Here is a 23,912-nt window from a genome sequence, read left to right on the forward strand (position 1 = left end):
TGTCCTTCGAATGAGATTATGCCCCATGATATAATCAATTAATGGGGGTGTAATCATTTATAACTGGCTAAACAATTTATTCTCTTTTGTGGCAAAAAAATAATAATTTATTCCTCACTTTAGGGGTTGTTGCCTCCTGTTCTCCTCTCCAGACCTTCAGAGAAGCCACCGACCCCATTAATGGAGGGTGAGGGGCCGGAATTCATGCGTTCATTCACATTGGTTTCATTTGCGTTTTGGGTGGGGAGGGTAGGGGTGGGGTGGGGTGGGGTGGGAAGGAAAGGAAGGGGAGAGGGGAGAGGGGAGAGGGGGAGAGGGGAGAGGAGGAGAAGCGGAGGGCGAGGCCCTGAAACGGCGCACATGGGTGAGGGTTTGAGGGGAGGAGACATGCCAACAAGGTCACATGGTGAGAAGGAGGGCCCCATCTCCTATGAATCTCAGCACATGCTTCCAATCAGTTGACTTGTCCCACACCATCAACATCTGGGTCCCACTCCTTCCCTTTGAGGTCTTTGATTTCTTACTTAGTGAGAGAAAACAAAAGCTGCTGCTGCTGCCGACGATTCCCTCCCGATCTATTAACAGAATCGCTATCTCACTTTTGGGGATGGTTACTCTCCTCGTGGGTCTGGATCCTCTGTCATGACAAAACGATTCAGAAGCTGAACCCCCAGTGAGCGTTACGTGAGCCCCACCTTTGGATCTGGATCTTCTGTCATGACAAAACGATTCAGAGACTGAACCCCCAGTGAGCTTTACGTGACCCCCACCTTATTTTGTAGTAAAAAAATATGAAGGGGGTGCAAACATTTCTCTATCAAGGTAGAGAATCCAAACTCCTCTCTTTACATTTCTTTATCATACATTGAAGAATGGGGTCTATCTTTAAGTAATCACAAAGAAGACTAAAAATAAATTTCCTCCGAAATATACGGTGAATGACTGTAATAGAAACACAGTCCTCTACCTGAGAGAATGGTTTATTGATTGTTGAATTAGCATATTGCTATGTGGCTCATCCATGGCCATAGGACATGCGAAACTAGGAAGTAGGGGGTTAATAGTGATAAGCTACAAGTTCAAATACCATATTAAGGTTGCAAACCTAGGAGACATAACTAGCTTACCACTTGGTCATGAGAATATGAGATGATACCTCAGCAGTTTGAGTTGATTAAGGTTTCTAATTCCTTATTGCTGATTACTTGATTGTTCTAGAGATTCCAAAAGGTTCTCAAATAGTATTGTAGACAACCATGGGGTCTATTTCCTCCCCATGTTGTTATTAGTTGCTTTCTCCATCGTAAGTGTTAGTCCTACGTAATGCAACCTTCATACTTTTGTGTTCTCCTTGTTCACGTGTTATGAAATTTTTTAAAAATTATTTTTGGCAAAGAGTTAGGTAGCATGACCACCATGTCTAAACATAAAAGCCCCATGAAATTAAAGATGAACAAAATGAAATGTATGCCAACCAAAAAGAAAATGAATAAAACTTTATCAGTTTCATTTACATCCGTGCACTTCAACATTCAACGATAGTTACTTGTTTAGTCGGTGAACTAAAGCTTTTTGAAATGCTATTATACAACTGTCTTATCTTCATTTGTGTTGTAAGGCATGCTTTAAAAAGAAAAAAACTGGTACCATAAGGTATGTCATTTCTTGATCTTTTGAAGATTAATGTTTTAGTGCTCCACTAGGTACACGTGAATTACTTATTTTGAGAACTGTTAGGAAAAAAAATTAACTCAAAATTTAATTAAAGATAACAAGTCACAAAAGCTATAAAATCAATCTTCCTTTTGAATGATGTTTGGTGCATTGTGATGTATAATGCATGAGTATACTTGCAATGTATATGTATGCTAAAATTCTCTCATTTTCCTTGTATAGGATATTATTTTATGGGAAAATTGAGAAATCGGGAATGAATCGGCGATCCATGGAGAAGAGATGTCTCGGTCCATGCCACCACAATCATTCATATCGGTGACGCTATCATTCATGTCATCACATTTGCACGGCAAAACGCCTACGGAAGATGAAGCACAGCAGGGAGACACGTGTCAAGATCAAGGCGGTGGAAACACGTTAAAACGGTGAACCATTCTGTATTAATACACGCGGCGCCAAATATACGGATACCTTCTTCCGTCTCCTTCCCATCTCTACACCATCACATCGATCGCACACACCACGCGACCCAACAACGCAACCAAACAAAAAGCTGTGCAACTCAAACGAACAGGGAGAGAGAGAGAGAGAGAGAGAGAGAGAAAGGATAGGTTGAGAGATCGTCTTCTGCTACTTCCATTGCCGGAATCTTCATGGAAGTCTGCCGGAAAATGACTACCATGCTCACTGGAGCAGCGGAGAAAGACAAGTACAGCTTGAATTTCGAAGAGACGGAGCTTCGTCTCGGTTTGCCAGGTGGAGGTGGAACCACCACTGATGCTGAAACCACCAACAAGAACGGCGGAAAGAGAAACTTCTCGGAAACTATGGATTTGCAGCTCAATCTTCCGTCTGAGGAGTCTCTGTTGGATTCAACTGAGAAAAAGAGCCAAATCAACAAGGAGACTAAGAATCTTCTTCCTTCCTCGAATGATCCAGCCAAACCACCTGCAAAGTAAAATTTCTCTTCTCCTTTCTAGTTCTAATCCTTTCTCTGAAAATCTCTTAAACATGTTTCTTGATTTTGAATCAGAATTTCCTGATCAGTTGAACTTGCTAACTTTTTTCGGTTTTTAGGGCTCAGGTGGTGGGATGGCCACCCGTACGATCGTTCCGAAAGAATATCCTATCAGTCCAGAAGAACAATACTGAAGAATCTGAAAAGGTAAACGGCAGCGCAGCTTTTGTGAAGGTTAGCATGGACGGTGCACCTTACCTTCGTAAGGTGGATTTGAAGATGTACAAGAGCTACCAAGAGCTTTCTGATGCCCTAGGAAAGATGTTCAGTTCCTTCACCATTGGTACGTATTCATCATTATCTAATAAACAAAGCCACAGTATTTTTTATCGAAGCATTTTGATCTAATCTTTTTATTGTTGATTCATGAATGAAGGTAACTATGGTCCACAAGGAATGAAGGACTTCATGAATGAAAGCAAGTTGATGGATCTGTTGAATGGCTCTGAGTATGTGCCTACGTACGAAGACAAAGATGGAGATTGGATGCTTGTTGGAGATGTCCCTTGGGAGTAAGTCCTTTGAACCCTTTTTGAGTTCTTATGCTTTTAATATACATTACAAGCAAGTACCTGCTGCTTCTGTCTCTGCAAATCTGGCATTTCATGCATGGGCTGTCTCTCCATTTTTATGAGGAAGAGGAAAAGTAATAATTTCACATGACACAGTGAACAGTTAAAATTCCTGGAGAGTTCATAGATGATTACATACAATTCAAGCGACTTACTTCAGTTTCTTCTTCTTCTTCTTAATTTCAACAGGATGTTTGTCAACTCATGCAAGCGATTGCGTATAATGAAAGGATCGGAGGCAATTGGACTAGGTTGGTATCTCGATAAACAATATTTTCATCTATACTTTGCGTAGTTAATTCGTAATTGAGCTGATTAATAATGCAAAACTCGATAAGATATGCTGAGATTAAGTAGATGATCAAGTGATCGACTATAAATTATAATAAAATACTTTTCGGTCACTCCCTAGTCTTTCGGGATTAGCCCTTGAAGTAAACTTTTGGTTTAGCTTTTCTCATTAAAAAAAATATATTCCACTTGTTGCCATTGTTTCAAGGATTTTTGTATTCATATCTGCCCACTTGAAAGCTGCCTTCTGTTACAACTTGAAATTTTTTTAATAAATCCAATAGAAGAGTCCTAGGAAATATCTTAGCAACTGGTAATCTCACCTTTCTTAAATTTAACTTTAACCACCTAAGGGGCTAGGTTTCATCTGCAGAGATTGAGGAAATAATTTGTTTTTAGAATGGATTTTATCTTGTAAAGGATAAACCTCTGAATTCAAATTCAAATTTTTAGGTACCTGATTGCTCTTTTGTTTTCTAATTTAATTCGGTGTGGATTTCAGCACCAAGAGCCGTCGAGAAATGTAAGAACCGAAGCTAAAGAAGCAATCAAGACCCATCTGGTCATTTGATCTCTCGAGTTCCTTCCCCGAAGACTAGTTCGTGACGAAGGATTAACGAGATGGATCAACCAGGGGGCCATGGTGTATCTGTACTACTTTTTGTGTTTTAATTATACAAACATAGATATTAATTTGTTATATGAAGAAGTAATAACATTTGTGTCCAAGACCCTGTGGTTATGTGATCTAGAGATGAGCTTGTTTATTGTTAATGGTGTGCTTAATAATCACCAAATTTGTTGTTGTTGTTGTTTAATTACTTTGTTAATCTTGTTGAGATTATTGTAACTTGCCTTGTTTCTGTTGTAGTTTTCTGCTTCAATTTCTTTCAGTTTCACTGTTACTTATCTCATGAGATTGTTGGGACTCTTTTGCTTTTTCCTCAGTGAGGAAGGGAGCATGGCCATGTGGATGTTGCTGAGCATTAATGCAGCTCCATTAGTTTATGCTCTTTGTTTATAGTTTGGAATCAATTATTATTCTAAATAGAATAGTGACTGTTGTCTCTGGTTTGAAGATATGCTCTTTAATGAGTTGGAATTCTATAATGAGCCATGGTGGAGGAGGAAACAGCAGCCTGGAACTTAGCTTGCATGCTTGAGTTATTTATGAAGATGAGAAATGAATTTCAACTTAAAAATAGATAAATGGGTTGTGCAGATTCCTTCTCTTACACAATGATTCAGTAAGGGCCGGTGGAAATTGACCTCTTCTGTGTAGGGAATAATAAATTCACCAACCAAGTTATATAAGAATCAATCAAATTAAAACAGTTATCTTGGATCTGATTTTCTGGTCTGACATTGTTTGGGTCTCATGTTACATTTCTCATTTCCTTAATAGGATTAATCTTATTTAACTACCTAATAGAAGTAAAATGATAGTTCCAAGGACATTTCCAATAATAGAAAATTAATTTAAATTGAGGACTATCTCACAAGAGAATTACATTGAAGCTTCTTTAGTTGTATATTTTATGCGACAAAATTTTCTATTAGATTGCAATATCTACCACATCATCTTTGCTGGCAAGGTTTTATAAATTTCAATAGGGTTTAATATTTTTTTGAGACTTTCATGGTATCTTGTCCTATCCATTGAGACTCTTGGGTACCTTCTCATCTACATTCAACACTAGTGTTTGCATGAAATGGATTTCTATTAGTTTTGGTGGAGAAATATTCTCATTGCTATGTGACTAGTAGACCTTAATTGGTAACCCATTATCTATGTCTCCCTTCGCTTTTCAGTTGATAGAATGTTTTTTACCAAAAAGTAAAGTTAAAATTTTTTATTTTTTTTTTCACATTCAGGATGGAGCCAAGATTCAACATCAGGCGGAGAGATCACAATGACCTTTCTACCCGTGTGTTTACCTCTAAAAATTTTCTCTAATAAGGGAGGTCTAGTACTCATATTTCACATATGGAAAGAGGCACAACTGACTAAAACAAAAGAAAGATGATCAAAGAGCAAAAAGTTTTAAAAAAAATTGAAGTGTTGGGTTAGGGGGGGGTGAGAAAGGAAGGAGGGCCATGGCCCCCCTAACCATGGGGCACCTTCGCATTGTTCATATCCATGTTAAGTTGAAACAAGTAGAACAAAAGGCAAACTAGGTGTCATAGGCTTATGCATAAAGAGTGTTTAGGAGAACAATTTTCCCATAACAATTTTTGTTGAAATGGTGTTTCAATAAGTTGACCTTAGACTATAACTGTGGTCCAACTTAGCCATTACTTTTGTCAATAATTATCTTTCTTTCGACAGTTCTATGGTGTATGAAATTCTAAATGGGTTACCAAAAAAAACAAAAAATGAAATTTTAAATGGTGAGTGATCTTTACACCATAGAGAGCACTATTCAGCTACTCATCATTAACCCTTTTAAAATTCTTAGAAAAGATGTCAACTGGTATACAAGAATTTGCAGCACAGATTTTCTAGGTTCAGAGCCCCTCCATAGGACCACCAAATCCATGAGATTCTAATATGCTGTGGGAACAGTAATAACAATGTTTGATTTGGGACCACTAAATCCATGGTATTAATAACCAAATCAAAGAGATAATCTTGTTTCTGTTAGAACCTAAACCTACCCAAATCAAAGAGATAAGCTTGTTTCTATTAGAATCTGAAACCTACCCAATAGCAACAACTCCATATGGTGTTTTTGAGGTTTGAAGGATTTGCTCCAAGGTTGGAAGCAAATTGTTTTGTTAAGTTACTGGAATAGTGGTCCATTTGGTCGGCCAATTCTGAAACATGAGACAAGGGACATATTCCCAAAATTTTCTCAGATCTCATTTCTTTACAACCCAAAATCCGGCACCGAAATTTTGTGATTCTTTTAAAGATTTTTTACTATTATTATATGTCAAACTTGATAATGCAGTTCAAGAAACCAAGTAAAAAAATAATTGACTCTATGTATGGGTACAGTTTATGGGCCCAGATATTGGGTTCCAAGAAGTTGAACAAAAAGGTGGTTCTAGTAATAAGCCCAAGAAGCTGGAGGGTGGCAGGACTATGGGCTTGTGGTTGAGTAGGGGTGGTAAAGATTTCAAACCCAAGAATCCTATTGGGCCCAGATAGTTCTAGTGGTAAGCCCAAGAAGCTGGAGGGTGGCAGGATTATGGGCTTGTGAGACACAGGGTAGGTAATGATTTCAAACCCAAGAAACTTATTGCAGTGTTTGATAAATTGAATAAATGAATCATATAAGGGTATTATATATATATATATATATATATATATATATATATAGAGAGAGAGAGAGAGAGAGAGAGAATATATATTTTTTATCGTCATCAAACTAGTCATAATGACCGGAAGCTCAAAGGTTGGGGGAGGAGCAAAATATGTAAAGACGGAGAATCTAAAACCTTTTTGGTCTTACTATCTCTACATAAAGATTATCACCATATTAAAAGCACAATCACTCCTTTTCTTTTTTTTTTTGGTAAACAGATATTTAATTAAAGACGGGCAAGAAAAGCCCAAGACATCCTGATTACATAATTCAAGAAGCCAAATAGTGGAATTAGACCAAACTTGCCACGGACTGGGCCTTCCTAGCTAGGGAATCGGGTACACAATTAGCCCACCTAGAGACATATCGAACCGACCACGACGGTTCACGATCGAGCAAACGCCGAATATCCTCCACCACACGCAAAGCATCCGAAGAAAAGTTTGAGAGGTTAAAAATAATCCTTTAGCTTTTCAATTTATTATTGTTTACATTCCCATTTAACTATTTGAGAAATTGAAATAATTTTTTTACTTCCGATTTGAATATTTAGATCTATTTAAGACATAAAAAAAATATTTTATAGAATAGAATATTATCTAAAATGAATTATAAAAGTTAAACAACATTATTATTAATTTTTTTTCAATATTATTATATTTTGGGTAATATTTACTTTTATAAGTTGAAAACCATTAATGGAATACACGTCAAAACATTGATCAGCCACCATTTCTAACCTGACTTTTTGACCAATAAAACCAAAAAAAAAAAACACCTGACTTTGAAATCTTCTTCTATCCAAAATCTCAACCTTTCCAGCTTTACTAGTAGCCGCCTTACCTCACCTGGTTCTGGACTCTGGAGAGCAACAGGATATTCCTCACCATATGCCTCTGTGGATTCTATAAATTCCATGCCCTTTCTTCCAAAGAATCACATCACAACCAAAACCACACTGTAAGAATTAAGATGAGAAGCACATACTACCATCTTGTTCTTGCTGTATTCCTGCTGGGTTTAGCAGCAGGTGCTATGGCACAGAGCGCTTCGAACGTGAGAGCAACCTACAATTACTACAACGCAGCTCAGATCGGTTACGATTATAACACTGCAAGCGTTTATTGTGCCACTTGGGATGCTAGTAAGCCCTACTCTTGGCGCAGCCTCTACGACTGGACTGCCTTCTGTGGCCCTTCTGGCCCTCAGGGCCAGGCATCATGTGGTCAATGTTTGCTGGTAAGAAAGACTTCATTAATTAGTAATTTTGTCGAACAGGTAGTGGGCAATCTTTACGTTGCAATAATTGATCGACAATTAATTAATGGTTGCAGGTGACAAATACTAGAACTGGTGCTCAGCTAACTGTGAGGATCGTTGACCAGTGCTCTAATGGTGGGTTGGATCTGGACTGGAGTGCTTTTCCAGAAGCTGGATACTGATGGCAATGGCTACAACCAGGGCCATCTCACCGTCAACTACAACTTCGTCAGCTGCGGAACAAGCACTACTACTGTCTTTCCCCTGCTTCCAGAGGCAGTTGTTTGATGCTGTGCTCATACATCTCATGTGTGTTTCAGTTTCACTACGGAACTAGTCCATCATCATGAATAAAACTGAAAAATAAATTTCATCTTGTCTCTCTCTACCCAGGTGACCGATTCTCCTCATACATATTAAGGCGTTCAAATACATATCTTGGTTTTTCCATTTAGGTCAGTTGATTGATTGAAAGGTCATCAAACTGTCCCTGGAACCACTTCACAATGGTATATATATAAAAACCAGGATCTTTTCCCAAACAAGCAAGAATACTTAGTTAAGCTCTATCAAGGCCATTCCATTGTCAACTACAACAAGCTCCTCAGCTGTGGAATTAACACCCATGGATCCTCTCCCTGCTGCCACTCCAAGTCATTCATTTGTTGATCAACCTATTAATTAATTAACTTGATGGTTGTGTTAATGAATGCCTCAATGAGCTCTCAGAGAAAATTGAAAAGTTCTATCATATCCCAAATGCATAATTTCATTTATTGGATAACCCACTAACCTTTTTCTTCTTATACGTCATTTCTCATGAGTTTCTCGAGTTTGGCCTTTCCTCTGCCCAGAAAGTCGCACAATTGTCCAAGGATTGGGCTTATATATAAGTAGGCGTTTTCTTGCTTCCATCCGCCTATCAGCTCTTTTTAACTGGCCTGAAGCTTAAAGACAAATGGCCACCCGATACAATGATCTATTAGATCGTGTTCTTAGGCATCGTGATGCAATCATATCACATCTCAATTGGGCATGTATATTTCTAGTCGCCCCTATTTGAGTTAGCCCTTCTTTGAACGTTGGCCTTCAATCTTTGGGATCTAACATGTTTGGTCTTCTACTGGTGTGAGCATTTAAATGCTTTCCTTACCACAACCCCTTTAAGGTTATATTATAAGTCTACCGTTAGTTCTTCTAATTCCTTTAATTTTGATTAAATGTTTCTTTGCCTGTGAGCATTTAAAGGCTACCGTTGAATGTGGCAATGCTACGTCAATCAGTGCTTTTTTGTAGCTTATCATTTATTGAAACTAATTTTGGATGGTTGAACTAATAAATTTCTTGCCTTACAACAAGTAGTTGTCCATGAAAGTTCTTTTTTTATCCCTAAGTTCTTAATTCGAATAAGTTTATTCATGGTTGATGTATGGGAGGGACATGACAATTTTGAGTATTTAAAACGATGTGAATTCAGCACAATAACCATGAATAGGTTTTTTTTGTCGAAGATAACCATGATAGTTCCATGAATCAAGATTCCCACAGCCGGGGGTTGCGGTTTGAAGATTAGCTTAGGGGTAAGGGAGAATTTACTATTTAAGTTATGGGTTCATGGTCTCGGGTACCTTTATAGACCAATCCCTATCGAGATCAATTCTCATAACACTCAATGGTATGTGATGAGAGACATGAGATCCACCACCCTCTGTTGCTCTCTTTAAGTCTTTAAAGTTTAGTGTTTTATGTGTTATTTGGTTTTGAGTTTAATGAAGAATTATTATGAATGGTCCAAGAGGACTAATATACATGGTTTCTTTTTGGAATACAAGTTTTAAACACAAAAAATTTTGACCAAAATATGCTAAACATATTTTATGTTCGATATATTGGTTACCAAACACTTTTTGCATTTTAACCCAGAATGATTTTCAGTTTTAATTTAAAAGATAGATTAAATTAAAAATAGAAACATTTTAAATACTACCTTAATAGTCAAGAAATCTCTACGGCTAGCACCCCATTGTTGAAAATGGTGATAAACTTTTTCCTATTTGATAAGAATCTATCAAAAGAAAAATGAAAAAAAAATAGACAATTAAAATACAAAATTTTATAAAAGAGGGAGAAAGTAAAAAATAGAAAAATAAAATATACTCAATTTGCTAAGCATAAATAATAGATTTTTATTTTAAAAAAAATTAATAAAAAAATTACTTTGAAAAATAGAGAATAAATTAACCTTAAAATATCTGAAGAGGATAAAATATAGAGTTTTTTACATGAATCCCCTCCATTTTCATGGGAAACAAACTGCACGCCCTATAAAATTAAAACCTTGCAAATACCCCCTCCACCATTAACCCCGTTACTTAGGACTGTTAAATAATTTTAATATAACCATATTACCCTCAAATATGGTAACGTTGAACTTCATTTTGAAGAGTTTTTTACATGAGCCCCTTCCAATTTCATGGGAAACAAGGCGCACCTAAGGGTGTCTATTCGGTACGGTATTGAATTTGAAAACCTCAAACCATAACCGTACCATATGTACGGTATGAAAATGGTATTTTTAAAAACGGTACGGTATGAAAACGGTATAAAATCGGTATGGAAAAATGGCACGGTTCGGTATACAGTGGTTTTTTTACGGTATTGTATGGGAACAATTTTTCTTTTTATGATTGTTCAAGTATGGAACACACAAAAAACACAATGTGAATTATAATAAGCATACATCAACAGTGTCTTATACAACCACAACCAATGGCCCAGTGTAGCAATTCATAACATCCTTCCCCGCCTAAGTGATGTTGGTGATGCTGGTGTTGGCAACTGCTTGACATAATCACGTTGGACACACTCAAGGACTGTTGAGACAGCAGCAACCTTTGGAGGAAAAACTGCAGCAATGAGCAAAACCTATACTCCATATATTTCCAAATTCCAAGAGTATAACTAAACAGAGAAAAACAAACCTCAGAAAAGGTTAAAGATGCAGTTCTTTGCTTCTTCTGGCTAGCAAAAATAAGTGCCGACACTGCCTCACTCGAGTTTGTAGCCAACGGCAGGGCTATGAAAGAGATGAAGAACGAAGGAATACTTGTAGCGCTGGAGAACTTGTCAACCGCATCAACAAGAGGGTTTGCAAGGAGAGATGCAAGGAGCCCTAGTTTTGTAGTCGAAAAGAGTTGCTGACTTGCTGCTTACCCCTAGCTGGCTTCAAGGCTTCAACCTTCTGTTGTAAAAAATTTGGAGACCAGAGCAATCATGAAGAGCCACAGAGCAATCGATTAAGGAAGAAAGAAGGAAGAAGGAAGAAGGAAGAAGTAGGAGGAAGGAAGAACGAAGAAATAGAGAACGAGGAAGTGAAAAACGAAAGACAGAATGGTGAATGAGTCTCTGTTGAGTCTGCTCAGTGTTCTCTATCTTTGTGACTCTTGTCCTCTGAATCTTCAAAGTGAAGCGTGACTCTCTGAGATAAGTTTAGGGTTTAAACTTTAAAAGGGTTAATATCTTTACGGTATACGGTATAAAATACGGTACGGTAAATGGTAATCGGTAATCGGTAAAACGGTACGGTAAACGGTATTTACCGACGGTATGACCTTGTTTACCGTAACCGTACCGTACCGAATTACCAAATTTGGTAACGGTAAAAACCGTACTGAATTTGGAAACGGTTCGGTACAGTACGGTTTAACAGTTTTTTAACCAAATTGACACCCTTAGGCGCACCCCCTCTAAAATAAAATAAAAACCTTGCAAATACCCCCTCCACCGTTAACCCCCGTTACTTAGGATTGTTAAATGATTTTAATATGACCATATTACCCTCAAATATGGTAACATTTGAACTTCTTATTTTCAAAGCCATACCACCTCATTCCTCACATTTACTCATAGTTGCTCACGATGCCTCGTAATCTATCATCACCACTGCCAATCAACGCCCACGATTACCATCGGAGGAACATTTGAGGAGAAGCAGTGCGTACCTCATCTTAAGGACAAGAAACGTTGCAGGAGAAGAAGAAGAAAAAAATGCAAGTGAGGTACACACTGCTTCTCCTCAAATATTCTTCCGATTGATTGGGTATTTGCAAGTTTTTTATTTGAGATGGGGTGTGCCTTGTTTCCCATGAAAATGGAGGGATTCATGTAAAAAACTTTTGAAAATAAAAAATTTAAACGTTATCATATTTGAAGGTAATATGGTCATATTAAAATTATTTAACAGTCTAAATAATGAAATTAATGATGGAGGAGATATTTGGAAGGATTTGATTTTAAAGGAATTGCTGTTTGTTTTTCATGAAAATGGATGGATAATGTAAAAAACTCTAAAATATAAGAACTCACCTTTTCTTTTTTAACTTTTATTTATTATAGCTGCCAGCCTGCCAGTTTAGGCAGCATTAATGAGGTAGACGCCAAGACTTTGATGTGGCACAATTCCCTGAACTTTACTATGAAATCTCCTCGATTCCATTCAAATCCAAACCAATTAATGAATGGCCACGTTCAAATGTGTTATCCTTTTTGATTTGGATAAAAGATCCTACTTTGAATACATGAATTGAATTCAATAATTCATTACCCAAAAAAAAAAAAAATTGAATTCAATAATCTTTACTAGCAGCCGCCTCACGGGACCTGACTCTATAAATTTCATGCCCCTTCCATCATCTTCTTCAAAAGAATCACAACCAAGAACTTCCAAAATCACAGTGCAAGATGAGGAGCTCATATTGTCATCTTGTTCTTGCTGTATTCCTTCTGGGTTTAACAGCAGGTGCGATGGCACAGAGCGCTTCGAACGTGAGAGCAACATACCATTACTACAACGCAGCTCAGATCGGTTACAACTATAACACTGCAAGCGCTTATTGTGCCACTTGGGACGCTAACAAGCCCTACTCTTGGCGCAGCCGCTACCCCTGGACTGCCTTCTGCGGCCCCTCTGGGGCTCATGGCCAGGCATCCTGTGGTAAATGCTTGAGGGTAAGAAAGACTCAGTTTGTAATTTTGTCGAACATGTAGTGGGCAATTTTAATGATTTACTGCGATTCACAATTTGTTGCAGGTAAAAAATACTAGAACTGGGGCTCAGCTGACGGTGAGGATCGTTGACCAGTGCTCTAATGGTGGGTTGGATCTGGACTGGAGTGCTTTCAAGAAGCTGGATACTGATGGCAATGGCTACAACCAGGGTCATCTTACCGTCAACTACAACTTCGTCAACTGCGGAACAAGCACTACTGTCTTTCCCCTGATTTCAGAGGCTGTTGTTTGATCCTGTTCTCATCTCATGTATGTTTCACTGAGGAACTAGTCCTTCATAAATAAAACTGAGAAATAAGTTTCATCTAATGAATGGTTGTCTCCACTCAGGTGATTCTCCTTATACATATATTAAGGTGTTCCAAGTACCTATCCTGGATTCTTCACTTAGGTCAGATGTAAATGAAAGATGATCCAAGTCACTATATAGGGTATGTCTCTTTTTGGTTTTCCCTAACAAGCAAGAATATAAAATTCTTTACCAAAAAAAAAGCAAGAATATTTAATTAAGGTCTACACACATGCCCTGCATCAAGATAATTTAGTTTTAGCATCAGTTCACAATCAAAAAAACAACAAGAACTCAAGCAGCAATAGAGGCTAATTGAAAGAAGTGAAGAAGGCAAGATTTCAGAGTAGGTAATTGTTTTCAGTGAAGAAAAAGCTGCAATTCTGATTGCATAAACCGTTGCAGGTGAGCAACTCTAGAACTGGGACTCAGTTAATGTGGAGATTAATAATGGAGGGTTGAATCTGGACTGGAGTGCATTCAAGAAGCTGGTCAATGCTGGCAGTGGCTTTAACCAAGGCCATTTCATCATCAACTAGAATTTCTTCAGCTGTGGAATAAGCACTCCTTGATCCTTTACCTGCTGCCACTCTCAAGTCTTTTATGTGTTGATCAAACTAGTAATTTTATGGTTGGGTTCATGAATGCCTCAATAACCTCATTAAGTTTTAACAAAAGAAAAAAAAATGAACTCATAAAGAAAATTGAAAAGTAAGTTTTATCTTATCCAAGATCCGTAATTTTTCTTTTGGATAATTTATTACTACCATTTCTAATTCCAACAAAAACAGTAAGAAGCATTTTAATTTTTTGGATAGAATAACAAGCATTTTTTTCCAACTAAATGGGACGGTTACATTCAGCTCTTGTAATTCTTCTTCTTCACTGAGCTTTAGATAAAAAAATTGTATCAGTATCACTCCTCACACAATCAGAAATTCTAGATTAATGCAAACCAAATTGATTTTGTAATTTTGTATACTGACAATCAAGAAGAATATGTTCAGCAATTTTATTTAGGGGTGTAAATGGATAATCGAAATTTACTTTCGAATTTGTATCCGCATCCGTTTAGTGGTATTCAACTCCGTTCGATTACTAATAAATGAGGATACGGTACACCTTTTTCTTATTTGTTATTATCCGTCCGATAAAATTATTTGATTTAGTTACTGATTTGACTTGATTTTGTTATCTTTATAGAACTTTTACTTGAAATATATGACTATTTTTTTAGATTCTCTATTAAAATAATACAAAGTAACTAAATTCTTAAATTTCAAACTTAACCTTTGCAAATAAAATAGTAAAGATGTCAACAGGATAATCGAAAACTTATATTCAATTTGTATTTATACCTATTTGGAATAATTTATTTAAGAAAATAATTATTCAATTATCATTTGAATTCGATTAAATCCGTCCGAAAATCGTTAGAATATTATCAGAATCCGATCTGTTTACACTTTACACCTACCCATAGGGTTTCATGACTTCATCAACTCTTCCCCCGTTGCTACCCCTGTTTCTTCCCATATTTTTCATAAGAAATTTTTAATTTTACTAACGGTCACATCATTTTAAAATTCTCTTCCACATCGATGCCTTCTTTCCTTCTAGATGATGAAGAGGGCTGTTGCTGCATATTAAAACTTCCCCCTTTTGCAGTTTATGAGAAGATCTAGCCTTATTTAAATGCCCACTAAAAAAAACACTAAAATAAAATCGAATGACAATTCATAATCTTATCTCAACTATCAAGTGGAAGATAGTAAGCAAAGAATCTCAACTCTGTACATTATCCAGAAACACGCAAATGCGTTGAAAATCAGCTTCCTTGTCGAGCTCTTGTCTTGTCTGGGGGTGTGCCTAAAGACTCTTCCTTTCTTCCACTGTTGAGTTTGAAAATGTGGAATCACCCAAGAGAACTTCACCATTCGCTACCTATTTCTTCTGGGTTGCCTCGCTTGGTATTGAACCTGAAAATCTCTCTCTTTTCCAGCTTGAGCTGTCCCATTACGCCGAGAAGAAACAGAGTTACCTCATCAGACCCAGATTTTGTGCTTATCCATCATAGCTCTAATATATGGGTACCCAAGAAGAACCCTCTTCTTCGGACTTCATGCCCCGTCCATGGGTCCACGAGGTCTTCGTTAGCTTCAGCGTTGAAGACACGCGCAAGGGCTTCACCGACCATCTCTACGCCGCTTTGATCCGGGCCGGAATTCACACATTCAGAGATCAGAATGAATTCAGGAGGGGAGAAGATATCTCCTTGGAGGTGCTGAAGGCCATTGAAGAATCGAGAATTGCCATTGTAGTTTTCTCGACCAACTACGCTTCTTCCATTTGGTGCCTTGATGAACTTGCGAAGATCCTCGACTGTAGAAGAACTCTCGGCCAAACGGTTCTGCCGGTTTTTTATGATGTGGATCCATCAGACGTTCGGAAACAGGGTGGGACATTTTCGCAAGCATTTGCTAGGCATGAAAATCAGTTCAAGTTGGAGATCGAGAAAGTGCAACGGTGGAGGAAAGCTCTCACTGATACAGCGAATCTGTCTGGCTGGGAGTTAAGGAGCATTGCAAATGGGTATGTACTTTGAGATAACTTTCTCTGATTTATTTGATTGTGTACATAAAAGCTGAATCTGGAAACTAGGTGGAGAGTTTTGAGCTTCTCTTGAGCCATTGTGGTTCTTAAGACTCGGCTAGACAAGCTAAGAATTGACCAATCCTGTTAAGATCTTCAAATTTCTGATAGAATTTCTCAATATGATCTATTTGTTATTTCTTTGTAAAGATTGCTAACTGGATTTTTAGCGAACTGTCCTCAATTCATGCGAATATTTTTCATGTTAGACTTTCAATTGACATGACGGTAGATGAAACAAATGACCCCACAACTACCTGAGTAAATTTCTTATGGGTAATAAGTTATGCAAGTTATGAGTTGTTGTGATCCCCAACATGTGATCTTAAATATTATTGGCCTTTTATTTTATTTCAATGCTTTTTATATATAAATTCAGGTGTCATGTTCATAGCTGAATTTTTAGGTTTTGGGTCTTCTGTTTTAGTGAAATAATCCATGTTTTTTCATGTGGCAGGCCATGACAATTTCAACAAAACAGTATTAGTCGTTCTACTTCTATTTATGAACCTTTTGTTTTTAAATGAAACAGCTATTTTATTGATTAGATAGATGTAGGCATCTGAACATTAACCAGTAAAAACTAATAGCATAAGGATATAAATACTGGAATTAGTTACATACACACACTTCCCTTTGAAAACAGAGAAGTTTTGTAGTCCAGCATCAATATTTTCCAACTTGGCAGGTTGTATAGAGCTGAAATTTTGTTAATAGATAGATCTCCAGACCTCCTCACATGTTAAGTTTTTTGTCAAAATGAATTTAGTCAACAGCGACAAATTAAACTCCGCAAATCAATTGTAAAGAATCATAACTTCTTTAAAAGGAAATTGACTGCTACCATTGAATATGAGGCTGAATTTGGTAAGTGGACAATCTAGACCATCTCCTGTGTGTACATATGGTCAAAATTACATCTGCTTTTCACGTAGCAAAAAGTCAGTGCTTAATTAGAGGAACTCCAGGTCTTCCAGACTAAGAAAAAAATTTCCTTTGCCAATGCATGGTTGGTTAAGTGCTAAAGATCCATACTTCTCAGTGGAGAGGTCTTGGGTTCGACCCTTGCGGATGGCATTTGATTTCCAGTATTAAAAAAGCACCAGTACCAAAAAAAGATTTCCTCTTTTCTTTTTGTGCTTTTCTGCTGACTACTTTTCCATTCCCCTTACATCCCCAGACCATCAGGCCTCATCCCTCTGAGTTAACAGCAGGATTCAATCCCAAGACCTGACAACTATGGGTATGGGTCCTTACCAGCTCACAGCTTCGTACTAAGTATATATTGGCCAAAAATGAAGAATCCTCATTGGCTCTATAGGAACATATAGATTCTAGTAACTGAAGGCAAATGTGAAAAGGGATTTATGTTTAATATCCCTTTTTATTGACAAGAAACTCTGTAGGATTCAACACTAAGGTGAACTTTTCCAAATTTCTTTTTTCTTGGTACTCTCTTATTAAAGGTTATGTGATAGAGGAAGTCTCACCCATTGCACTGGTCAGCTATCAGCGGAAAGCAAGTATTGGAAGTGCCTAAACCAGGTGGAAGGTAATAAAAGAATAACAACAGCCGCCTAGTACAGTTGGTGATGTTGTGGTACGCTAAGCCCAGTCACTCAAACCTCCTGGCTGTTACCTTCCTCCCCTTGCCTGTCAAAGGTTTTAAAAAGAATAAGGTGACAAGAAAATGACAAAAATGCATCATTTTCCATTACAATAAGAACACAGTTTCTTTATTATGGAATTTTTAGCAATTTTTAAGCTGCTTCCTTGTTCATCTTGGCTGAAAATTACCATTTCTGAAGCCCTTAAATGGGCACATCCATGTCAATCCATGTTTACCACATCCTGTTCGAAACTTGGATGAACTCAATGCAAGTGAACTAGTGAACTGCAGAATTTATAACCTCTTTTAATATATAAGTCACAAATTTTCGTTATTGACATAGCCTTCTAAAAAGGCCATGTAGCAACTCCTTTGTCACGTACAGATGTCTGCTTGACTATTTGCTTACTGGGTAAGTATTAGAGCAGAAAAATCTGCCAATGCCATGGTAAAACTTTAAGAATTGGTTGAGAGGTTAATCTTGAACATTTTGATTTAACAGGAAAAAAAGAAAACATTGTCTGTGCATATTGGCAGTATTTACCTGCATTGAAAAAATTGTTGAGTTATACTTGGAAGGTAAATTATTAAGCCTACAAGTCATTTGACACCTTAAGGGGTGTCAATAGGAAGACCCCATACTAAAGATAACCTGTTATTTTTGACTTATGCCCTTACATGTTATTGTAACTACGAATATAAATACTATCAACAAATTTATTCCACTCTCCTCTTTCTTTTTCTTTTATGTATCATTTCAAACTAACTTTGTCTCACTGTTGCATTTTTTTGTTAATTTGGTCGCAGGCATGAGTCAAAATTTATTCAGAAAATTGTTGAAGAGATCTTAAGTAAAGTAAATCAAACACCATTGTTTGTTGCCAAGTATCCAGTTGGGATAGCTTCCCGCGTGGAAAAAATAAATGATTTGCTAGATTCTGAGTCAAATGATGTTCGCATTGTTGGGATCTGGGGCATGGGTGGAGTGGGTAAGACAACCATTGCCAAGGCCTTTTACAATGTAGAATTTCGCAAATTTGAAGGCAGCAGCTTTCTTGCCAATGTTAGGGAATGTTCAGAACAACCTAGTGGTCTGGTCCGTTTGCAAGAACAACTTCTTTTTGATATACTACAGAAAAAGACCCTACAAATAAATAATGTTGCTCGAGGAGTCAACATCATCCGAGAAAGACTTCGATGTAGAAGGGTTCTTATTGTTCTTGATGATGTAGATCAACTGTATCAGTTTAATGCATTTTGTGGAGGTAGAAAAAATGATTGGCTTGGCCCTGGAAGTAAAATCATTGTAACCTCTAGGGATAAGGAAGTGGTAAAACAACTTGAAGTTGATGAAATATTTGAAGCTGCTGAATTGAGTTTTATGGAATCTCTTCAGCTTTTCAGCTGTCATGCCTTCAGAAGAAACAGTCCACTAGAAAATTACATGGAGCTTTCAAAAAGTGTGGTGAACTATGTTGGAGGCCTTCCATTAGCTCTTGAGGTCATTGGTTCTTCCTTATTTTGCAAAAGAAGCATACTTGAATGGGAAAATACCCTAAATAAATTAAGAAGTGTTCGTCCTAATCAGATTCAAAAGATACTGAGAATAAGTTTTGATTCACTTGATGATACACAAAAGGATACATTTCTTGATGTTGCATGCTTCTTTATTGAAAGAAACGAGGATGATGCCAGTAGAATACTCCAAGGTTGCGGTTTCTTCCCAGAAATTGGAATTAAAGATCTTGTCCAAAGGTCTCTCATAAAAGTTGATAATCAAAAGAAGCTGCATATGCATGATTTACTTCGTGATATGGGAAGGGAAATTGTTCATGAAGAATCACCAAAAGAGCCTGGAAGGCGCAGCAGATTATGGTTTCTTGAGGATGTCTATTATGTTTTGACTAAACATAAGGTAAGAATGGATTTTATAAATATTTTATTGCTCTTTTTGTTTTTTGTTACTGAAAAGTAATTGTGGTCCACATCTTGTGTATTTTTTTTTTCTTTTGGGGGGGTGAACCCATCTTATATATTTTTCGTTTTGAAACTTTTTGGTACACCCACCCTCATGCTTAATTTGGGGAAAAAGAAAAAGAAATAAGGGAGCCTGATTCTTATAGGGCTATGGTAGGAACCCCTTCCCAAAAGCCCATTTTAAATGCCAATAATTACCATATGGCAGATAATTTGGGATTCAGATTTTGTGGAAAGATAGGTTCCTGATACATCAAATTTCAGTCCTATTGAACTTCTTCACATGTCAGGATGGAAATTTGAAATTCTAGATTATGGGAGTGTGAAGAGTTAGTGGTCATGGTAACATAACGATGCACGTAGACACATAATGGGGTGTGCTAAGATAAGGGAGTTAACTGATTGAAGTAGGACCTGAAATTTGATGGGTGGCCAATACAGACCTGGTTATTTCTAGGAAGGCCATATCTGTCCACATGGTAGAGAGAATGAACCACCTCTTTTTCCTTGGTATGTAGGGTCTGTGATTACACAATTTCTTTTATTTATAAGATGAATCTTGGTTGTCTTGCCATCGCAATTTAATTATAAGAAACTGTATGTCACCAGGGAACAGAAGCAGTTGAAGGCCTTAGCCTAGATAACTCTTCTCAATTAGTTGAAGTGCCTTTGAATACTAAGGCATTTACAAATATGCACAGGCTAAGGTTGCTCAAAATCAATTATGTACAACTCATGGGAAGTTATGAACTTCTGCCTAAAGAGCTAAGATGGCTATGTTGGCATGGATTTCCTTTGACATCCATACCTTCGAGTTTTAACTTTGATAAACTTGTTGATCTCGACATGCAACATAGCCGCGTTAAAACTGTTTGGAAGGAATTCAAGGTATTGTATGATTTAGCATTTATTTTCTTTACTTTCTTTTGTTCAGTTATATATTTAATGGAAATTAATACTTCTTCTCTGATGCAGCTGGTCCAAAATCTGAAAGTCCTTAACCTCAGCCATTGTAGTTGTCTTATCAAGACTCCCAACTTCTTAGGGCTGCCAAATCTTGAGAGGTTGATCCTTGAGAATTGCAAGACATTGGTTGAGGTTCACCACTCCATTGGGCATCTTAGTAAACTGATTTTCCTGAATCTTCAGGATTGCAATAACCTTATAAACCTTCCAAGCAGCATTTCGAAGTTGACATCCCTCGAAAATTTTATCCTCTCTGGCTGTACAAAACTTGAAAATTTGCCCGAAGATTTGGGGAATATGGAATCTTTAGTGGAACTTCTTGTGGATGGAACTGCTATAACAGGATTGCCTCCTTCTATTAGAAGTTTGAGAAACCTCAAAACCTTATCTATACGTGGATCTAAAAGACCCATATCAAGATCATGGCCTTCACTATTTTCATCGTGGAAATCAACAAAGCAGGGTTCTAATCTTACAACTCCACCATCTAATCCCATAACCTCACCACCATTGGCTTCTTTTTCTGGTTTATGCTCCCTAAGACAGCTAGATCTTGGCTACTGCAATCTGTCAGATGGTGCAATTCCAAATGATTTTGGAAGCCTATTGTCATTGCAAACCTTGAAATTGAGTGGAAACAATTTCTGTAGCCTGCCGACCAGCATCAAGCAGTTGACTCATCTGGAATCCCTTACTTTGAATAATTGTCCAAGGCTTGAACAACTCCCAGAGCTTCCATCCAGTTTAGTGATGTTGACAGTAAAACGTTGCACATCAATGGAAAGATTGCCAGTCAACATGGGCCTACTCTCAAAGCTCTATATGGTTTTGCTGAATGACTGTGCAAGGTTGCAATCTCTCCCAGATGATCTTCCTTCAAGTTTGGCTACTTTGAATATCGAAGCGTGCAAATCATTGAAATGTTTGCCTAATTTTGAGAACCTACCATCATTACATGAATTACATCTTTGTAACAACAATTTCCATTGTCTACCAGCCAGCATAAGTCAACTTTCTCATCTTAAAACTCTTTATATGCGTAACTGCACAAGCCTTCAATCACTTCCAGACTTTCCAACAAGTTTAAGGAATCTGTTTGCTGATGGATGCTCTTCATTGTTGCTTACTGAGAGCAAGAAGGTAGTTGAGGGTGCAGAGATGGAGAGTTCAGAATCAGCATTGCTTACTGAGAGCAAGAAGGTAGTTGAGGTTGCAGAGATGGAGAGTTCAGAATCACCATACAAAAAGTTGCCAGACATTGTTAGGAAAAGCCTTCTCCAGGTCTCTCTCTCTCTCCCCCCCGGAGGTTTCCTAAATCATGCTGAATAAAGATTTAAATTTATTGTTGAACCTTATGATTTCCATGGTACAGGGACTTTTTGGACAGTTTGACATCTACCTTACTGGGAGTGATGTTCCAGAATGGTTTGAGTTTCAGAGTGCCGGATCTTCATTATCTTTTAAGGTCCCCCAACTTTTGGTCTCTAAGATTCAAGGCTTGACTGTATGTGCAATTTTTGCAGCCGAAGTAGAAGGTAATGAGGTACTTGCAGGTCCTTCAATTACTTTTAGTAATAAAACCAGCAGTCAACGTTGGTCCTACACTGTAAACCTACATGAAACCCGAATAACACGCCAAGATCAAATCTGGTTTGGCCATATACCACATACTGAGTTCAGGAGTCGTTTCGAATGTGGGGATCAATTGGAGGCTTCAGTAAGAATAGAGCAATATTGGGGATATTTTCCAGATATTTTTTCTGGGAATTTTTCCTGGAATAGAGCATTCAATCGAGGTGAAGAAGTGTGGGGTGCATCTAGTATACCAGTCAGCTCAGGATGGTTCTTATTCAAATGTTGATGAAATTATCCATGATATTGATTCTCCATGTGATAGCATTGTTGATGATAATATTGGTTCAGTAGTAATTACTGCAGGGTCTAAGAGAAGCCGGAATGGCGATGATGTGAGTACTATTAATGATTTGTCAAGTGAAGACCAAGGCCCTAAACGTTTGAGGTAGAAGCCTGGCATGAACAGCACAGCCTGAAGAGGAAGATGAAGGAAAATAAAGATTGTTTTGGTCATGAAAAACTAGTGATGAAAATATGTGCACCCCCCCCCCCCCCCCCCAAACAACCATGCCAAATAAGGATGTAGTCATTATTTAGCACTCTTCTTATAAAATGTTAACCAGTCTCCTTTGAGTATCTTTCAGCACACTCTTCTTATCAAAATATTAACTAGTCTAGTTTTTCTGAAGATTATTTCTTGCACCATGCTTGTATCTCATTGTAGCTAATCTCATCTTCGGGACTGATAAATATTATATTTCAACCAATTGAGATTCCAAAGATTTGCTAGAATAAAGATTTAATGGCTACATGGATGTGGAAGAAGGAAACCACATATCACCATAGTTTCTCTTGCTTCTTGCTTCCTTGATTTCTCTTTGTTTGCCAAAGTTAATCACCCATTTGGGATGTGAGCTAGAAGCCATGGATGGAATAGAAGAATGGCATAAAGAAGATGAAGACGGATAGAAGGGTTTGGCCATGGTTTTCATCAATTTTGGTCCTAGAGGCTTACACTTCTGGTTAAGTCACTGGGGTTGTTAAGCTTGTGCCACCAAATTCATGTTGTCTACTACCCAGAAAGTGAGTTTGCAAAGGGTCAATGTCAATAATTTTTTTTTGGAGAAATTGGTAAGACTTGTGCTACATCAGGGAAAAATTGAGCTGCCCAACAGCCCAAGAAATGTCGTCAAGGGGTTAGTCAAGATAGTGTGGTAGGTTCTCTTCCACTATTAAGTTGCCTACAGATGAAACCCACTATGATTATAAGCCTTGAAGGTTTGGATGAAAACGTCAAGTTCCAGAAAAGGAATTCTTGCTTTGTCTACCTACAAGGGTTGCAGTTCTAAAATACCTGTGATATCGATGACAAATGACGAATCTAAGCAGAGAAAGAAAGGGAATAATTATATATGAATTTCCCAGTCAAGAAAAAGTATGAGTGCCTTTCAACACGGTTTTCTATAACTAACAAAGATTTAGTCAAATATGAAAAAACGTAATCAAATGCCTTGGCCGGTTTGTCTCTGAGAACGACCGATTCCTGAGTCAAAAGCCTCCACAACACGGCACTGTCACTCATTCACTGCCTTGAGGAATCGTTAGCCTCTGTAACTCTCTCTTGCCATTAGCACAATGAACACCAAGC

The 23,912-nt window shown here is 37.6% G+C and overlaps 2 protein-coding genes and 2 pseudogenes across 4 annotated transcripts; all 4 read left to right on the forward strand.

Moving 5' to 3' along the window:
• The first annotated feature begins 2,137 nt into the window (after positions 1–2,137).
• Positions 2,138–4,503, forward strand: LOC149003270 (auxin-responsive protein IAA16-like). The gene is made up of 5 exons (XM_089137650.1): positions 2,138–2,632; positions 2,755–2,978; positions 3,072–3,207; positions 3,457–3,518; positions 4,061–4,503. Exons 1-5 carry the CDS (start codon positions 2,331–2,333, stop codon positions 4,096–4,098), a joined length of 762 nt encoding a protein of 253 aa, XP_088993776.1. The 5' UTR covers positions 2,138–2,330; the 3' UTR covers positions 4,099–4,503.
• Positions 4,504–7,690: 3,187 nt separating this feature from the next.
• On the forward strand, positions 7,691–8,637 carry LOC149003271 (pathogenesis-related protein PR-4-like; annotated as a pseudogene). Its single transcript, XR_016170291.1, has 2 exons — positions 7,691–8,108; positions 8,204–8,637. The product of XR_016170291.1 is annotated as a pathogenesis-related protein PR-4-like (transcript).
• A 4,162-nt stretch (positions 8,638–12,799) lies between these two features.
• Positions 12,800–13,592, forward strand: LOC149003272 (pathogenesis-related protein PR-4-like). Its single transcript, XM_089137687.1, has 2 exons — positions 12,800–13,136; positions 13,219–13,592. Exons 1-2 carry the CDS (start codon positions 12,870–12,872, stop codon positions 13,426–13,428), a joined length of 477 nt encoding a protein of 158 aa, XP_088993813.1. The 5' UTR covers positions 12,800–12,869; the 3' UTR covers positions 13,429–13,592.
• Positions 13,593–15,223: 1,631 nt separating this feature from the next.
• LOC149003273 (TMV resistance protein N-like) lies at positions 15,224–23,464 on the forward strand (annotated as a pseudogene). Its single transcript, XR_016170174.1, has 5 exons — positions 15,224–16,077; positions 18,554–19,661; positions 20,333–20,611; positions 20,699–21,970; positions 22,062–23,464. The product of XR_016170174.1 is annotated as a TMV resistance protein N-like (transcript).
• Positions 23,465–23,912: the final 448 nt, after the last annotated feature.

The sequence above is a fragment of the Hakea prostrata genome, chromosome 10 (genome assembly GCF_041222555.1).
Source record: "Hakea prostrata isolate BN-2017 chromosome 10, UWA_Hpros_2, whole genome shotgun sequence".
In the NCBI taxonomy this organism is placed as follows: Eukaryota; Viridiplantae; Streptophyta; class Magnoliopsida; order Proteales; family Proteaceae; genus Hakea; species Hakea prostrata.